Genomic DNA, 16,216 nt, shown 5'->3' with positions numbered 1-16,216 from the left:
CGGGAACCCCTTTTGGTGTTTTAAGCCTTATGTTATAGTTTAGCTGTTGAAGAATAGCTGATCTTCGAGCTTGTAGATCTGCTATTTTTGAAAAATTGTGAAACGCAAATCTTTGAATATATATTCTTTTTTTAACTCAAATCTTTGCTTCTGGGGGGTCCCTGGAACAACATATTTTCAGATGGGGGTCGGCGGCCAATTATATATAATTCTGGGGCTCCTTACATGAAATTGTTTGAGAACCACTAATATAGAGGGTATGCGCATGCATAAAGTGAGTGGCAAAGTGCGTTTAATGTCCATTTAATGTTGTTTAATGGATATAACTTTCCTGTTTGGATGCATGGGCTGTCAAGGCCAGAAAGTAGTTGTTTGCCACTCAGTAGGCGTTCCCGCATAACTTCCGGGTATGATGACGATGATGTCACACGCGGGTGTTTCAGAGAACTGTCCTGATTTAGAAGACATTTTGTAGAATCTGGTCTCAGGTCTAAACGGACTAGAGTTCTCCGTCCACATTGAGATGTCGATAGATATACTGCAGTGTCAGGGTTAGGGTTAGGGCTAGTGGGGATTGCGTGATGTGTGTGTGTGTGTCTTACAGTGGTGTAAGATAATACGGCAATATAAAGAATACTCTTCAGTGGTGTAAAGTAACTAAGTACATTTACTCGTCCAATTTTGTGGTATTGAGTATTTACAATTTTCAATACTTTTACTTCTACGTCAACTCCACTATACATCTCGGATCCAATCATTGTACTGTTAGTCCACTACAATGATTTGAAAACTTAGGCTACTAGTCGATTTTGATTATTACAAAACATACATTACCCACCTCAGCTCAATGTACAGTATTAATACATTACCCACCTCAGCTGAATGTACATTTATTACACACATTACCCACCTCAGCTCAATGTACATTTATTACACACATTACCCACCTCAGCTCAATGTACATTTATTACACACATTACCCACCTCAGCTCAATGTACATTTATTACACACATTACCCACCTCAGCTCAATATACATTTATTACACACATTACCCACCTCAGCTCAATGTACAGTATTAACACATTACCCACCTCAGCTCAATGTACAGTATTAATACATTACCCACCTCAGCTCAATGTACATTTACAACACACATTACCCACCTCAGCTCAATGTACATTTATTACACACATTACCCACCTCAGCTCAATGTACATTTATTACACACATTACCCACCTCAGCTCAATATACATTTATTACACACATTACCCACCTCAGCTCAATATACATTTATTACACACATTACCCACCTCAGCTCAATGTACATTTAAAACACACATTACCCACCTCAGCTCAATGTACATTTACAACACACATTACCCACCTCAGCTCAATGTACATTTATTACACACATTACCCACCTCAGCTCAATGTACATTTACAACACACATTACCCACCTCAGCTCAATGTACATTTCAGCCATTTGAAAATAGCAGATCTACAGTACAAGCTCACAATGCGTCACATTGTGATCTTGTAGACCTGCTACTTTCAAAAGATTTGTATACATTTGAAACTTACATTCTGCATAATTAGAGCTTTTACTTTTGGTACTACATTTTGATATCAATACTGATGTACTTTTACTCAAATACATTTTGAATTCCGGACTTTATTTACTTGTAACAGATAGTAGAGGACCTGGCTATGTTTTGTATGCACTTCATTTAGGAGAGAATTTCTCAACTGTTCTTGGTTAATATGACCTCCGCAAACAACTTATCTATTATCTGCAAAGTGTTTGTTTCATAAAAGTCCAACGTAGACATTTTATGAGCTACTTCCTGTCAAGAAATTCCTTGCAGGTGATTATTTTCTAAGTCACTCAACGGCCCTGCATACCACCCGTTTTGAATTTGCACATATAATGCACGAGGTTGCTGTTAGCTGCTTCCAAACTCTAACACTTCTTGACATAAAGTATAGTCATAACATATGGATATTTATGAAGCAAACACTGTGCAGATAGAAAGAGAATAATTCAAGCTTTTCGTACAGCTGCAATGTTGGTGAGTTTGACGTCATTAACTACAATTTGATAAGACTTTGTCTGTTTGGATGTATGGGCTGTCAATGGAAAATTGTGGCTAGTTTCCACCCTGCCATTAACTTATGGCAAGATGACTGCCATGTGCATATGGTCTATTGAGTATTCAAAAATTAGTATTCTGAACATTTTGACCATCTCAGAACATCTGTAGCTTCAACGGTTTAGAAGATAGAGCTATGTTTTAAGTAGTGGTTCTTTTAAAGGATGTGGTCATTTCCTGGAATTTCGTCCCGGATAGAGAATTTCTCACAGTTACTAAGTTGTTCGCGGGGGTCATATTAGTTAGTTGCTGCGAGAGTGAGGTCTAGCCAACACCAACTCAGGATTCCTGGATCGCTGCCCTCCACAATTTCCTATCCAACATCAGTTTCTTGAGCTCTGCAGTGTTGTTAGCCAAGCTGTCGCGCCACAGCACGTCTACATACAGTAGGTGGTACGCTTCTTTCCCCTCCTGGCTTTGCCCAGGGTTGGTCATATTAGCCAAGAACAGTTGAGATATTCTCTCCTAAATGAAGGGCATACATATCTTAGGCAGGTCCTATAGTATTGATACTTTTACTTAAGAAAATAATTAGTAATTTTTCCACCATTGATACATTTGAGTTTTGACGGTTACCGCATTAACGGGCCGGGCATGCATTTACAAAAGGCGCCGTATAGCTATAGGTCTAGTATTCTCCACCTAGTTGCCAGGTGCTTGAAAAGCGCCTGGACCACATTTGCACCCACCACTACTGATGACCGTAACTTCAGTGGTGACTTTAGTGAAGACCTAGTCATGATTGGCTGCCTCTTAGCAACCTTATAACGACCTAGTCATGATTGGCATAAAAAAACCATACTCGGCACAACGTGGAGCGAGTGGAGTGAAGCTAACAGAAGCTAATGTTATGAGCTAACTGGAGCTATAGGACAACCATAACAACACAGTGAGTGAAAACGGGCGCTACAAGAGCTTGTTGCACCTGGCACTTATGACTTGTCTTAGAGTCATTCTTGTTTTTGTTGTGCTCAGGTCCAAAGACTGTGATACAGTACATACCCTCTGAGCTTAATTAAAAACAGCAAATTAACTGCTAAACATTCTGCTTGCTAATTGTTTTCCTACAAAGTTCTTTCTACGCCAAGAGCATTTCCATTGGGGTCAAACACATAACACGCTGAAATGTTATTCATGGTGCAGGCTGTCGTCTTAGAGCCTGTACTGGTATTTACAAAAGGAGCCACACGGTTATATTATTGCGCTTGTTTTGTGCGTAACCTTTTCGGGGGTACTTTGTGTTTGTCTCTTGGCAGTGGTTCTCATAGTGAGGTCCGCGGTTCCAGGGGGTCCCCAGCCAAATGTGTTAACTTATTCAGGACGGGAACCTTTTTTGGTATTTTAAGCAATATGTTTAATAAATAGCAGATCTACAAGATCTACAAGCATACAAGCACTGTGAGCTTGTAGATCTGCTATTTTTGAAAAATCGTGAAAATGTGGCGCAGATCATTATATATACAGTATATATATATATATATATATATATATTGCTAATGCTTATGCTAATGCTTAAAATACCAAAAAAGGTTCCCGTCCTGAATAAGTTAACACATTTTGCTGGGGACCCCCTGGAACCGCGGACCTCACTATGAGAACCACTGCCAAGAGACAAACACAAAGTACCCCCGAAAAGGTTACGCACAAAACAAGCGTAATAATATAACCGTGTGGCTCATTTTGTAAATATATATATATATATATACATGGGGGTCCGCGGCCAATTACATATAGTTTCTGGGGTCCTTGACATGAAAATGGTTGAGGACCATATAGAAACATAGTTTTTTCAGAAAACTGTCAGGATTTAGAAGATCTTTTTTATTTTGATTCGGCCTCAGGTTAATACAGCATCACTATCATTTTAACCACGTTATCCATATGTTATACATTGGCTATTCAAAAAGAGCTATTTTTTAACATTTTTGAAAAATCTTGACAATGTGGAATAATTTTGGATTTTTAACACACATTGTGTCTTCTCGTGGTCCCTGGTATTAAAGAGAGATAAAAAACAAAACAATAAAGATAGGCTAAATATACAGTACTGGTATATCAATTTGGGGGTCCTTGACATGAAACGGTTTGAGGACCGCACTGTGTGACTGGGGAGATGGATTGCTGCACCTACCATAAGCTCCCAGTAATGATTTCCAAACCAACTAAAATGTCATATTCCATTCTCATGGAAGTGATGATGAAAAAGATTACAAAATGAATCCCCATGATGGGGCGATGAGGCCTGCATTCCAATCAGTGCTGGAATTGTTCAACGAGAACCAGAGTGGTGGAACTTAAGTAAAGGGAGTAAAGTATAAGAAATACCACAACGTAGAAAGACTAAAAGACTTGAGTAAATGTACTTGGTAACTTTTCACCGTTGTTGAGAACCAGTCAACGGATGCATTGTCTTTCCTCCTGATCCGTTATCTCTTTTACTCGCCTGTAATCTGCTCCTATGTAGCACATGGCAGAGGGGCTTTACAATGTGAGACAAGGCACACGCACGCACGCACGCACGCACGCACGCACACACACACACACGTGCACGCACACACACGTGCAGCAGAAGGGCTATACACACTGTGAGACCATGGGCTCAGCCACAGGGATCACAGTGAAATGTAGGCCTAGCTACACAAGCCTCGGACCAAGCACCCTGCCGGAATAACAATACATATAGTGTCCACTGCACTGTTCTTATTAAACATTTGTTTATGTTTTGTTTTAGAAGTGATTAAATGCCTCAATTTTTAAATCACCTTTTTTTTTGTAATTTATTAATCTAAATTAATCAGTAAAGTCCCAGCCCTACAATATATATATATATATATATACACGCACACACTCAGGCACATAATATTAAGAGGGGGCTATGCTACCTGCAGCTATACCAAATTACATGATCCACTGAGCGATCTGATGGAGAGAGAAGGGAAAGTCAGTGCGGAAATGAGAATGAACACACACGCACGCACGCACGCACGCACGTCTCTGAGGGGTTGGGAGAACAGCAGGATTAATTGGCCTCAGGGAGGAGGGCTATAATTCCATCAATGGGGGTGGAGGAGGGCTATTATTCCATCAATGGGGGTGGAGGAGGGCTATTATTCCATCAATGGGGGTGGAGGAGGGCTATTATTCCATCAATGGGGGTGGAGGAGGGATATTATTCCATCAATGGGGGTGGAGGAGGGCTATAATTCCACCAATGGGGGTGGAGGAGGGCTATTATTCCATCAATGGGGGTGGAGGAGGGATATAATTCCACCAATGGGAATGGAGGAGGGATATAATTCCACCAATGGGGATGGATGGTGAAGTTCTCCTGACCTTGGGTGCGTTCAGAAATGCGCATTAGTTTGCATTGCACAGTGCGCTCAGTGCGCTATTTCCGAACGCGCACATTGTGTCGATGGAAAGTAACTAAGTTCCCTAGTCCTTTACTCGGGTACTGTGAAATAAAATCAAGAGTATTTATATGTTCAATAATAGCGTGCGTGTACGTGTGCGCGTGTGCGCGTGCGTCAAGAATGTATTGCGCTGTATAGCCACTGATATCCGTGATCTGTGCTTCCCCCATGAAGTGCTGTCTCGGAGCACTGACCGGTAGCACTACTGCACTTAGGGTTAAACTGTAGGCCAGCCAAGATCATAATACTTACAACACGCCTTGATGACGGATCGTTGCTTCCATGTGTTTCAGTGGCTCATAATGGCATGAAGGATTATCACCTTTCGTAGCTTTTAGCCCGACAGGGTTGTGCTGGTGAGAAATTATGATGTCACTGCATGGCCGATGAATATTTCATCCATTATTTGGAAATGGTTCAAAGAGTGAACGGAGAAATGTGACGGTCTTAATGTGCAGTGCTGTTTTTGTGTGTGCAGTACGTGCTCTCGTCGACATTTCTTTTAGACAGAAATTGCACAGATTGTCATTTTAACTCACTATATTTATCACATTTTTTATTCAAAGTAGGAACACTACGATCTCACAGTGTGCTCACATTACCATTTCCTCAAGGAAAGTTTATGCATGTACATGCATCGCAGCATCTGCACTGTAAACTCTGTAAACTCTTCATTTCCATTTTCCAAAATGTAGAGCATATCTGTGGTCATCATATGGGCATACCTAACAATCTATGCCAAAATAATGGGAACATTTCCATCTTTGTGTATTTTTATATCAAAAGCCTGTAAAAATCCAATTACTTCCTTTGAACGAAAACGTGATGTGTCGAGGCCCGCATGAATAAAAATGGATCTTGATTTCAATCACCTGGTTTATTCCCATCGCTGCGCGTCCTGCAACACAGCTGCTTCTGATTACAGAACTACTCAGTTTTTAATCTAATTCAAGATGACATCCAGACAGTATAACTCGTTTTAAACTTGATCATTACGCTAAAATATGTATCTGAAAACATTATGATAGAAATTAGCCACAAGCTTTGCTGCCCATCTCTCTGTGATAAATGTAAACACACAAACTCAATGCATGTAGCGGAGCTACGTCCTATACCGTGAAGGGATGCAACGTTCTGATTGGTTCAAAAACACACAGCTTTCTGTTTCAGAGTCAAACTTCCAAATTAAATGCTCCAAATAGCCATTGCACAGGGTCTTTTTTAATATTAATATAATTGCATAGTTCTATAAACCATTGCCTGAAGTAGTTTTTCCAAAAGAGTGCAATTGTATGTTTAGCCTGGAGAAGAGTAAGACGCCTGAGGGCGCATCCGCCTGGGTGACAGCAGACTATGGGAGAGCACTGGCGCTTTGGAATGTGGGGTCAGATCAACATATGGAATGAATTCTGTACTGGCCAGATATGGAGCGTGTCTTGAGTGTACTGTACAGGGTTTGATGAGGTCAGATCAACATATGGAATGTCAGACCAGGTCAGCTCCATATATGGAGTTCTAAGGGTGGCAGCGGGGGCAGTATCTTGAGTGTACAGGGTTTGATGAGGGCCCATGTAGGGCCGGGCCTTATTTTTGGGCCCGGCCTGAGAACTCTTTTCACCGGCTGCCGGGCTGCACTAATAACTTTGAATGGACAGGTATCAGTCAAAAGGGAGACATCGAAGAGGAAGTATGGATGGGGAAGGATCAACATATGGAATGTCAGAACAGGTTCTGACATATATCCATATATAGATATCTAAGGGTTTGAGGTCAGATGTATAGTTGCTGGCCAATATTTATGACATCAGGGATCTCCATATATGGGCTTAATTGCGACACCAGGTCGCATTTACTATGACATCTCCATCCCTGATGATGTCACGTGATGTCACGAGACCTGGGCACCATATATGGGGGCTTTCCCATGTATGGGGATTTTGACAGACAAAAACGTACGATTTCATAGTAAATGCAGTCGCAATAATTGTATCATTTTAAATTCTAGAAATGGCCAAATATGGAGATATGGCCTGTGGACAAAGTGGTATATCTTCAGAGAATATCTGTGATAGTATACTGTATCAAGCACTTATTTCCAAACGTGTGTGATTTCTTGGCATTAGCCAGTGGAATAGTGCTGCTCCAGTCTAACTGATGTATGTGGCATGGAGGGAAAAATAATAATTTTCACTTGGCAAGCTCGCAATCATAATGTGTCTCAAACCACTCCCCGAGAAGGCTTAGGCATTACAATTTCAAGCCATTCCTTTACCACTACATGTCAGATACATTTAGGGTAGGATTTAGGAATAAGATTGCTACCGGATCACCTAACGTTTTTCAGGCCAAGGACCCCTTGGCTGACAGAGAGGTGAAGCAGGGATCGATACCCCCTACATATTGGATTCATGTTAAATGTGTATTCTCAGCCATTAAACCACTTAAACCCTCAATACTTTGTTTACTTCACCTTTGGCTCTGAACTTGATCCCCTCTTTTTTTTCTCTACACCAAACCTCTTTGCCGTAAATAGCATCTGCAACGTTTTTTGACGGCGCATTATTCAGTTGGTCCGACTTGCCCCATTACTAACCCTATCTGCACGCAAAGCCACATAGTGGGAGTAATGGGATGTCGGAATTATGGGCAGTCCCCGACATGTTGATCGGCTATTTTAGGCTAATGTTCCCCCCTGAATAGGGATGCTTTAAAGGCTTTGAGCCTTTAGGCTTTGAGGCTTTGTTATGCTTATGAATTGAATATATAGGGCTTTTCTTAGTGTTTGACTGTAGACTACTCTGTTGCTGCTTTCTGTCTAATAAAGTATTCAATCTCACACTCTCAGATTTGGCGGCCCAGCTGAAATATGTCAGAGAACCCCCAAACATTTTCATGTCAATGACCCCCAAATTGACATTTATTAGCCTGTGGACCCCCCATTTGAAAAGATACAGCAGGGACCCCCATAACAAGATTTGTACGGCTCTAGCAGTGATTCTCAACCATTTAAATTTCAAGGACCCCCATGCAGTTTACAGACCCATGAGGTCCATTTGGTTCCAAACTATCATTTATCTGGGGACCCCCTGGAACTCCATCAAGGACCCCTGGGGGTCCCCGGACTCCACTTTGGGAACCACTGGCCTAGGGGTCCCTGTTGAAGACCCCTGATCAGGGTCCCTCAGGGTCTATACTAGCCTGGTTTCCAGCCTGATACGCTGCGTCCCGTGAAAATCATGGAACGCGTTGGAAACCAGGCGCGTCTATGCTTGATCCCCTCAATTTGTGTCGCTCTACACCAAATCTTTTCACTGAATATAGCAGATCTACAAGACAATGCACTGTGAGCTGGTGCGTAAAAGTGTGCATGAATCTTGCCCATTGTAAAGCACTTTGGATAAAGGCGATGGATAAATGCACCATTTACCACTCCCAAAATAGTGTTCAAATAGTTCATAAGCTGGTCCAGCTAGCTCTCATTGACTTTCCCTTCCTTTATTTTAAGTTCCGTGTCCAGAACAGGGACGCTATAGGGTTGATGCTTAACTGTCTCAGTGCCACAGGACGCCTTTTCGACGCCTCCCCCTGGTGGCCGCGAGTGCCATTGGCGCCTTTGGACGCCTTTTTGAATATTATTTTTCTTTTTTTCTTTTCTTTTTTTATCCATATTTTGAAAATTGCTCTAATCTGCATGTCAGGTGATGACATGCAAATTACATGCACAATAGAATTTCATTTTCTTTCTTTTATTTATAATGGGCTTCGGTGGCAACGGGGGCCAAAACTGGTGTTCACCAGGTGGCACTGAATGAGTTTTAATGCCAGGTGTGAACCAAGTCTCTTTCTTTCTTTGTGTCTCCTTCTATTTGCAGGTGTCTAAAGGACTACTGCATGGCCGGGCCTCCCACATCATCTGGCCGCCCAACCGTTGGCAGAAGATTGAAGCGTCGCTCCCCTCTAACCGCGGACCCCTACTCAACTGGAGCCTGGATGAAGAAGACAGCTGAAGATAAACACGTACATACAGTGGGGTCCCATATGTTTGTTCCTCAGTCTCAAAATGATCTCTATCGGAACCCATGGGTACCTCTGTTAGACACACCCACACACACCCCCAGATTCTCAGCCACACCCACATGTTTATTTTAATATGTGGAGTGGCTATTCAACCACCAGGTGGCTTCAAGCCATGATGAGCAGAGCTCCACTGAGTCTTAATAGCTTCCAGCAATATGCAGTGGTGGATCACATTTTGTACTTGAGTAAAAGTATCAATACTGCAATATAGAAATACATTGAAATACATACTGTTACAAGTAACAGTCCGGTATTCAACATTTAATTGAGTAAAAGTACAAAACTACAAAAGTATTGGTATCAAAGTGTACTTAAAGTACCAAAAGTAGAAAGTAGCCTACTCATTGTGCAGAATGTCCCATTTCAAGTTTTCAAATGTGTACAAATCTTTTGAAAATAGCAGATCTACAAGCTCATAATGTGGCACATCACGACGTATTGTGAGCTTGTAGATCCGCTATTTTCAAATAGTCTACTATACTGAGGAAGTGGTTAATGCATGTTTTCTTTTATAATAATCAAAATCTCCAAAGTAACTAGTATTGGAAATTATGAATATTGAAGTAAAGTACAAATGCCTCAAAATTGTACAGTACAGTACTTAAGTAAATGTACTTAGTTACTTTCCACCACTGTGGAATGGTGAGTGACTTTCTTAATATCATTTAAATATAAAAACTTAAATTAATAGGTTTACCATGCAGGCCAAAATAGGATTTTTTTGTCCTAAGTCAATGGTTTTGTGATGTCATCAGGAGTAAGTCAGTAACAGTTTATATTTACCCCTGACTGTCACTAGGCTCTTTGAATATGCTTTCTCAAAGCCTGTATCTGTTTAAGATTAATAAAACAAGTCTAAGGTTTAATCCAATTTAATTCAATGTAATCATATTATGTTACATAACTGACAGACAGTGTTATATCAATAAACATACAGTACATCCTTAAATTACATACGTTCAGGACCCCCCAAGTGGAGACGTGGGAAGTTGAAGGTGGGGCCACACATTGCCAACTGAAAATGTATGTCTTTTTTCTTTCTTTCATTTATAAATGTTTTTCTGTAGCTTTTAAACAACATTGTCGAGACAATATCAGCAGGAGTTTGCAGTGTTGTAAATGTATTTTCTAATAAACGTTCCTATTCAAAGGCCAACAGTTGTGCTTTATTTTTCAATACCTTTTATTACAACTTTGAAATTGCACTATAAATTTGGTGAGTCCACCAAAAACAGTGGTTTTATACCAAAGTCCTGCTGGTATAAAAACAAGGTTTGAGAACTCCCGCTGTAGATACACAGTCATGCTGTACTAAAATAGCATCATGTCCACCTACAGTCCCCTGCTGCATCCATCCATATGCCATGTGGTGTCCTCCCGGTGGGGGCTCCTCAAATCACTGGCAGGTTAGTCAGTAGGATACGACAGCAGAGACAACATACAAATGTGTGTGGGAAGGAATCAATTGACATGAGGACTAAATTAGGGAGAAAAAGCGGGGGTATAGCAACAAAAACAAAGTTATTGATTTAATCTGGACAGTACGATATTGATCCTGTCCTGTGTTTGAATTCATCAATATGGCTGGAACGATGCTCCAGTATACGTGGCATTCCACTTTCCCCAAATTGAAGCCATGTATTAGTATTTTTGGGCACTCTCACTCCATTAAAATCGTGGTGTGGGTGGAAATGCCCTCATCCATTTTTCTCCTTAGCAGATGGAACAATCGATCTGGACTCACACAGCTAGACATATTGACCATCGGCATAATCATGACGGGAGCGATGAAGCTGAACTTTTCCCCACATCCAAGCTGTTTATTAGCATATGTGTGTGTGTGTGTGTGGGGGGGGGGATGTTACCAGAGGGAACAGTGCCATAATTGATCGGCAGGTGTTTCCAATTGTGTAATTGTGTTCTCCTTTTTATAGTAACATGCTGGGCTCAACAAGGCCACATGCAAGCACGTGCACAAAAACACACACACACACACACACACACACACACACACACACACACACACACACACACACACACACACAGAGAGGGGGGGCTCAAGTGCAAACTATAGACGTTTGATTTAAAGCAGCAGACCACCACTGGGCTGCACTATAGATTTAGTGCACCAACGTGTGTGTGTGTGTGTGTGTGTGTGTGTGTGTGTGTGTGGGGGGGGGGGTCAATATAGTGCAGAAGCTTTAATTACAAAACAGACAGTTTTATCATGAAGTCGTATCCTGTAGTTTTATCCTGTAGTTTTATCATGTAGTTTTATCCTGTAGTTTTATCATGTAGTTTTATCATGTAGTTTTATCCTGTAGTTTTATCATGTAGTTTTTCCTGTAGTTTTATCATGTAATTTTATCATGTAGTTTTATCCTGTAGTTTTATCATGTAGTTTGTAGAGCGGATCAGCAGTCTGCAAAGCAACTTGACCCCTATCCAGTCTACCATTAGAAATAAACACTCAAACCCACAGTTCCACCAAGGCTCGTGAAAATAGTAATATTACTTTTGGAAAAAAGTAAATGTAATATTATTACTCAAAATGTGAAAGTAACTAGTTAAGTTACATATTACTGGAAAAAAGTAATAATATTACTGAAAGTAGTATATTACTTAAGTTACTTGACAACACTGGTAGCAGTAACGGCTATGGACTGCTTTTCACTGGATGTTCAGGTTTTACATCACCAGAATAGGGGCAGTAGTGGAAAACGTACTCACATCTTTTACTTAAGTAAAAGTATCTATACTGCAATTAAATGTAGAAATACTCTAAGTAAAAGTCCTGCATTCAAAATTTACTTTTTTACTTTTTTTTTTTTACTAAAAGTACAAAAGTACTGGCATCACAATGTACTTGGAAGTACCAAGTACTAATTGTGCAGAATCTCCCATTTCAAGTTTTCAAATGTATGAAAAATCTTTTGGAAACTACAAGCTTTTTAGATCGGCAAACATTTTCAAAGACATTTTCAAAGCATTAAAATTGTACAAAAAAAATACAAGCTCACATCGTTTTGCATCGCAATGCTTTGCAAGCTTGTATCTGCTGCTATAATATTTCATACAGCGATGTGCAGTGGAAAATTGGGGAGAGGCTTTAGTTCCGACACTATTATTGGTCCGACAGTCATTAGACAGACAACCTACCTCAAACCATAACCGCAAGCACGGGAGCAGTGCATGTTCGAGCGCTAGTCTGACCGTTGTTCCGGCATGTCAGACTCCGTCGGAATTTCCATCGGATCCCGTCAAATCACCATCTAGTAGTAGTATCCTATGTACATCAACTGTATCATTCCTAATTTATAGTCCATCGTATGATGATTGATGAAGTCACATGCCAGAAATTGCAGATAGATTGGTTATTTTCTCCAGCGTACAACAAAGTAAGACTTTAACAAGCCAGAAGCCACACAGGACAAACAATGCACAAACCTTTTTAAAACTGTTTGACCATGCTCATGAAAAGGCCTGTTTTTTATTTTTTGCATAAATCATATGCGAGAGCTGTTCGTTCGGTACATTACCGGTAAGCAAAATGGAGATCTCAGTTCTGGCTCTTGATTCTGAAATGGCAACAGCTGTGTCACGCTGTAATTGGACCTTTGAGAACTGAAGTGGGGCTAAATGCAGGTGTACTCAGCATGCAGACCACTCTGCTATGGTGGAATAAATTAGCAGATTTTGTTTTACTTATAATTACTGCTGCAATACCATACAGTATACATACTGTATGGTATTGCTGCAGTAATTATAAGTATATTCTATACATGTATAGAAATACTCAGTTACAAGTAAAAGTCCTGTATTCACAATGTTACATGCAGCACAAAAGTGGGTGAAAACATTTTTCATACTAAAAGTAAAGGTATAAGCTACTCTTTTCTGCCAAAGACGGTGATTTACATCCAATGGTCTTTTCAGTGGTTTATGCTAGATTGCAATCTTCACCAACATATGAATAGTTATAGGATGCTGCGTGTGCGCGACACGATACAACCTGAAATGAACCTGAAGTGAGTAGTCTGTCTCCCATCCTCCTCAATGTAATAGTTTTACAAAAATGCATTTATCTCTGATTATTTTCCCCAAATTGCGTTTTTGGTCAAAACAAGCTTCATTAATCACGGTTACAAAATGTATATCAGTTAGTTTATATTCAACCACCCTTGACAGCTGCTGAAGGTTGGGGTACCATACAATACATTATAAGGCAAAATGTTCTAAATTTCATTATGCTTTAAGTAGCATGTGACGTGTCAAACTAGGGGGTTTTCATCACTGCGACTGTGGCTCAAGAGGTAGAGCAGGTCGTCCAATGATCCATGGGTCGGCGGTTCGAATCCCGGCTCCTCCTGTCTACATGTCGAAGTGTCCTTGGGCAAGACACTGAACCCCAAATTGCTCCCGATGTGCTGGTTGGTACCTTGCATGGCTTCCGCCGCAATCGGTGTATGAATGTGTGTGTGAATGGGTGAATGTAATGCACAATCTATGTAAAGCGCCTTGGATAAAGGTGCTATATAAATGCACCATTTACCATTTATTTTACCATTCGGAATCCATTCCAAGCATTAGTTTTGCATGAAAAACACTCCTTAAAAAGGCCATAGCCGTCATCACAAATGTGATGAAGTCAGCACATTTGGGCATATTTGGGCAAGTGGCTATGGCCAAACTAGGGGGTCTATGGCCAAACTAGAGGTCAAACTAGGGGGTTTTCAACACTCCTTGGGCTTAAAAAGGCCATAGCCGTCATCACAAATATGATGAGGTCAGCACATTTGGGCACATGAGGGCACATTTGGGCAAGTGTCTATTGCCGTTTTTAGCCCAAGGAGTGTTTTTCGTGCAAAACTAATTATTGGAATGGATTCAGAATGATGTAACCCACCTAGTTTGACATGTCACATGCTATTTAAAGGTATATTCAGACGTGATTTCACTTAATTCAAATATCACTTATTTTTTCTTATTTTTTGGATAATCCTCCCTACTATAAAGTGTGCTGACCATATAAGGAGTTCCTCCCTGTCCCCAGTGAGCCCCTGGGGTCAAAAAACCCTAGTTTCGGTTTGGGCTTTGGGTGGCAAAGCCTTCATCCAATCAGGATGAGAGGGGCCTTCCTCCAATCATGATCGAGTGGGGCGGGCATTGGTGCACGTGCTGTTGGTCTGTTGTACTTCCCCCACTGTAGAGCGTGTGCATGTGCACATCTTGTTACCGGGTGGACTGTTTTTTTTCTTCCAAATCACTGAATGCTCCTTTAAAGCATAATGAAATTTAGAACATTTTGCCATATATTGGTTGTTGATGGTATCCCAAATTCCCCTATAGGGTGGTTGAATATAAACCAATGTGGGATATGTTAGTAGACACCTTTACAAAAACAGTGGTGAAGAAAATTCTTGGTGAGAAATGTATTCCCAGATTATACAGATTATACTGATAATATTCCCTGACTACTTCCAAAGTTTTCAGGAGTGGCCCGTTTGGTACAAAATGCTGCACATCTCCTGCTCATCCAGAATTCTATCCTCAGAGATACTATGAGTGATCTGGCTCTGAATTTCCTCAACAAAATGAAGAAAATTGTTGCAATAAACAAACATGTTTATATTACTCCTAAACATTTCACACACACACTCTTATCCTCCTGGTGGAGACCTGTGCCCAGAAGGGCACTTTTTCTAGTTTACTTCTGTTTCACGTCTCGGGACCCATATGGGCCTTCAAAATAAGGGTCTTTCTTAACAGAGAAAAGGATGGCAGTGGCGGAAGAATGAATGAATGAATACCTGGCAGGCAATGTGTTCTTCACCATGTGCTGCTACCTTGTCGTGGTGGGGAGGCTTGCGTGACTCAGAATGCTATACCGGAGGAGGTTCATACCCTCAGCAGGTTCAACCATGCCGGGCAGTTTTCTAAGGCCGGACGAAAAGCAGCATCTGGCCCTCCAGGTTGGGGGTTGCGGGCTTGGGGCTAACAACCCCACCCCGAAAACAATTCTTTGTCACGGAAACGCCAACAAGACATCAACACCTTGGCCCACGGAAGAGAACCAACTGGAGAGAACAGCTCAAGACAGAGATGCCTGGAGATCGCTTGTTGACGGCCTATGCCCCAGAAGCGGTAGTAGCCGTAGGCTAATGTATGTAAGTAACGTGTTAAAAGGTTTTTTCTTTTAAGAACCAAAATATATAAGTAGGCTACTCTTGTTAAATGTTTAAGAAACTAACCGATCTACAAGCTCACAATGGTTCGCTGAAGTATAGAATAGAATAGGAGTTTTGTATTCATTCAAAAAATCTGCAAAGCAACTCAAGTTTTCAAATATAATTGTAGTGGAGGAAAAAACTGCAATATTTGTTGTACTGGAGTAAACGTTTAAAGTAGTGAAAAAAATGGAACTACCCACATAAAGAACTACTTCAAGTAGGCTACACTACGAGTTCCTACAAGGTTATAAGAGTTTTGGATTTTTCATTAAAGTTTAGATTTAGTTTGTTTTGACTTTTTTTTTCTCTCCTAATTCAGTTAGTTTTAATTAGTGTTTAGAG

General features: G+C 40.8%; 1 protein-coding gene across 2 annotated transcripts in view; it reads left to right on the top strand.

Moving 5' to 3' along the window:
• immp2l (inner mitochondrial membrane peptidase subunit 2) overlaps positions 1 to 10,144 on the top strand; it is a 203,690-nt gene extending 193,546 nt beyond the window's left edge. For both annotated transcript variants that reach the window (XM_079500603.1, XM_079500604.1), the window contains one exon: positions 9,440 to 10,144. In XM_079500603.1, coding sequence (XP_079356729.1) covers positions 9,440 to 9,574 — 135 coding nt within the window. In that variant the 3' untranslated portion in view covers positions 9,575 to 10,144. The remainder of the gene's footprint in view (positions 1 to 9,439) is intronic.
• The last annotated feature ends 6,072 nt before the right edge of the window (positions 10,145 to 16,216 follow it).

Source organism: Electrona antarctica (genome assembly GCF_951216825.1).
Source record: "Electrona antarctica genome assembly, chromosome: 5".
NCBI lineage: Eukaryota > Metazoa > Chordata > Actinopteri > Myctophiformes > Myctophidae > Electrona > Electrona antarctica.
The sequence above is the reverse complement of the archived record's forward strand: the minus strand, read 5'-3'. Positions and strand labels throughout refer to the sequence as shown.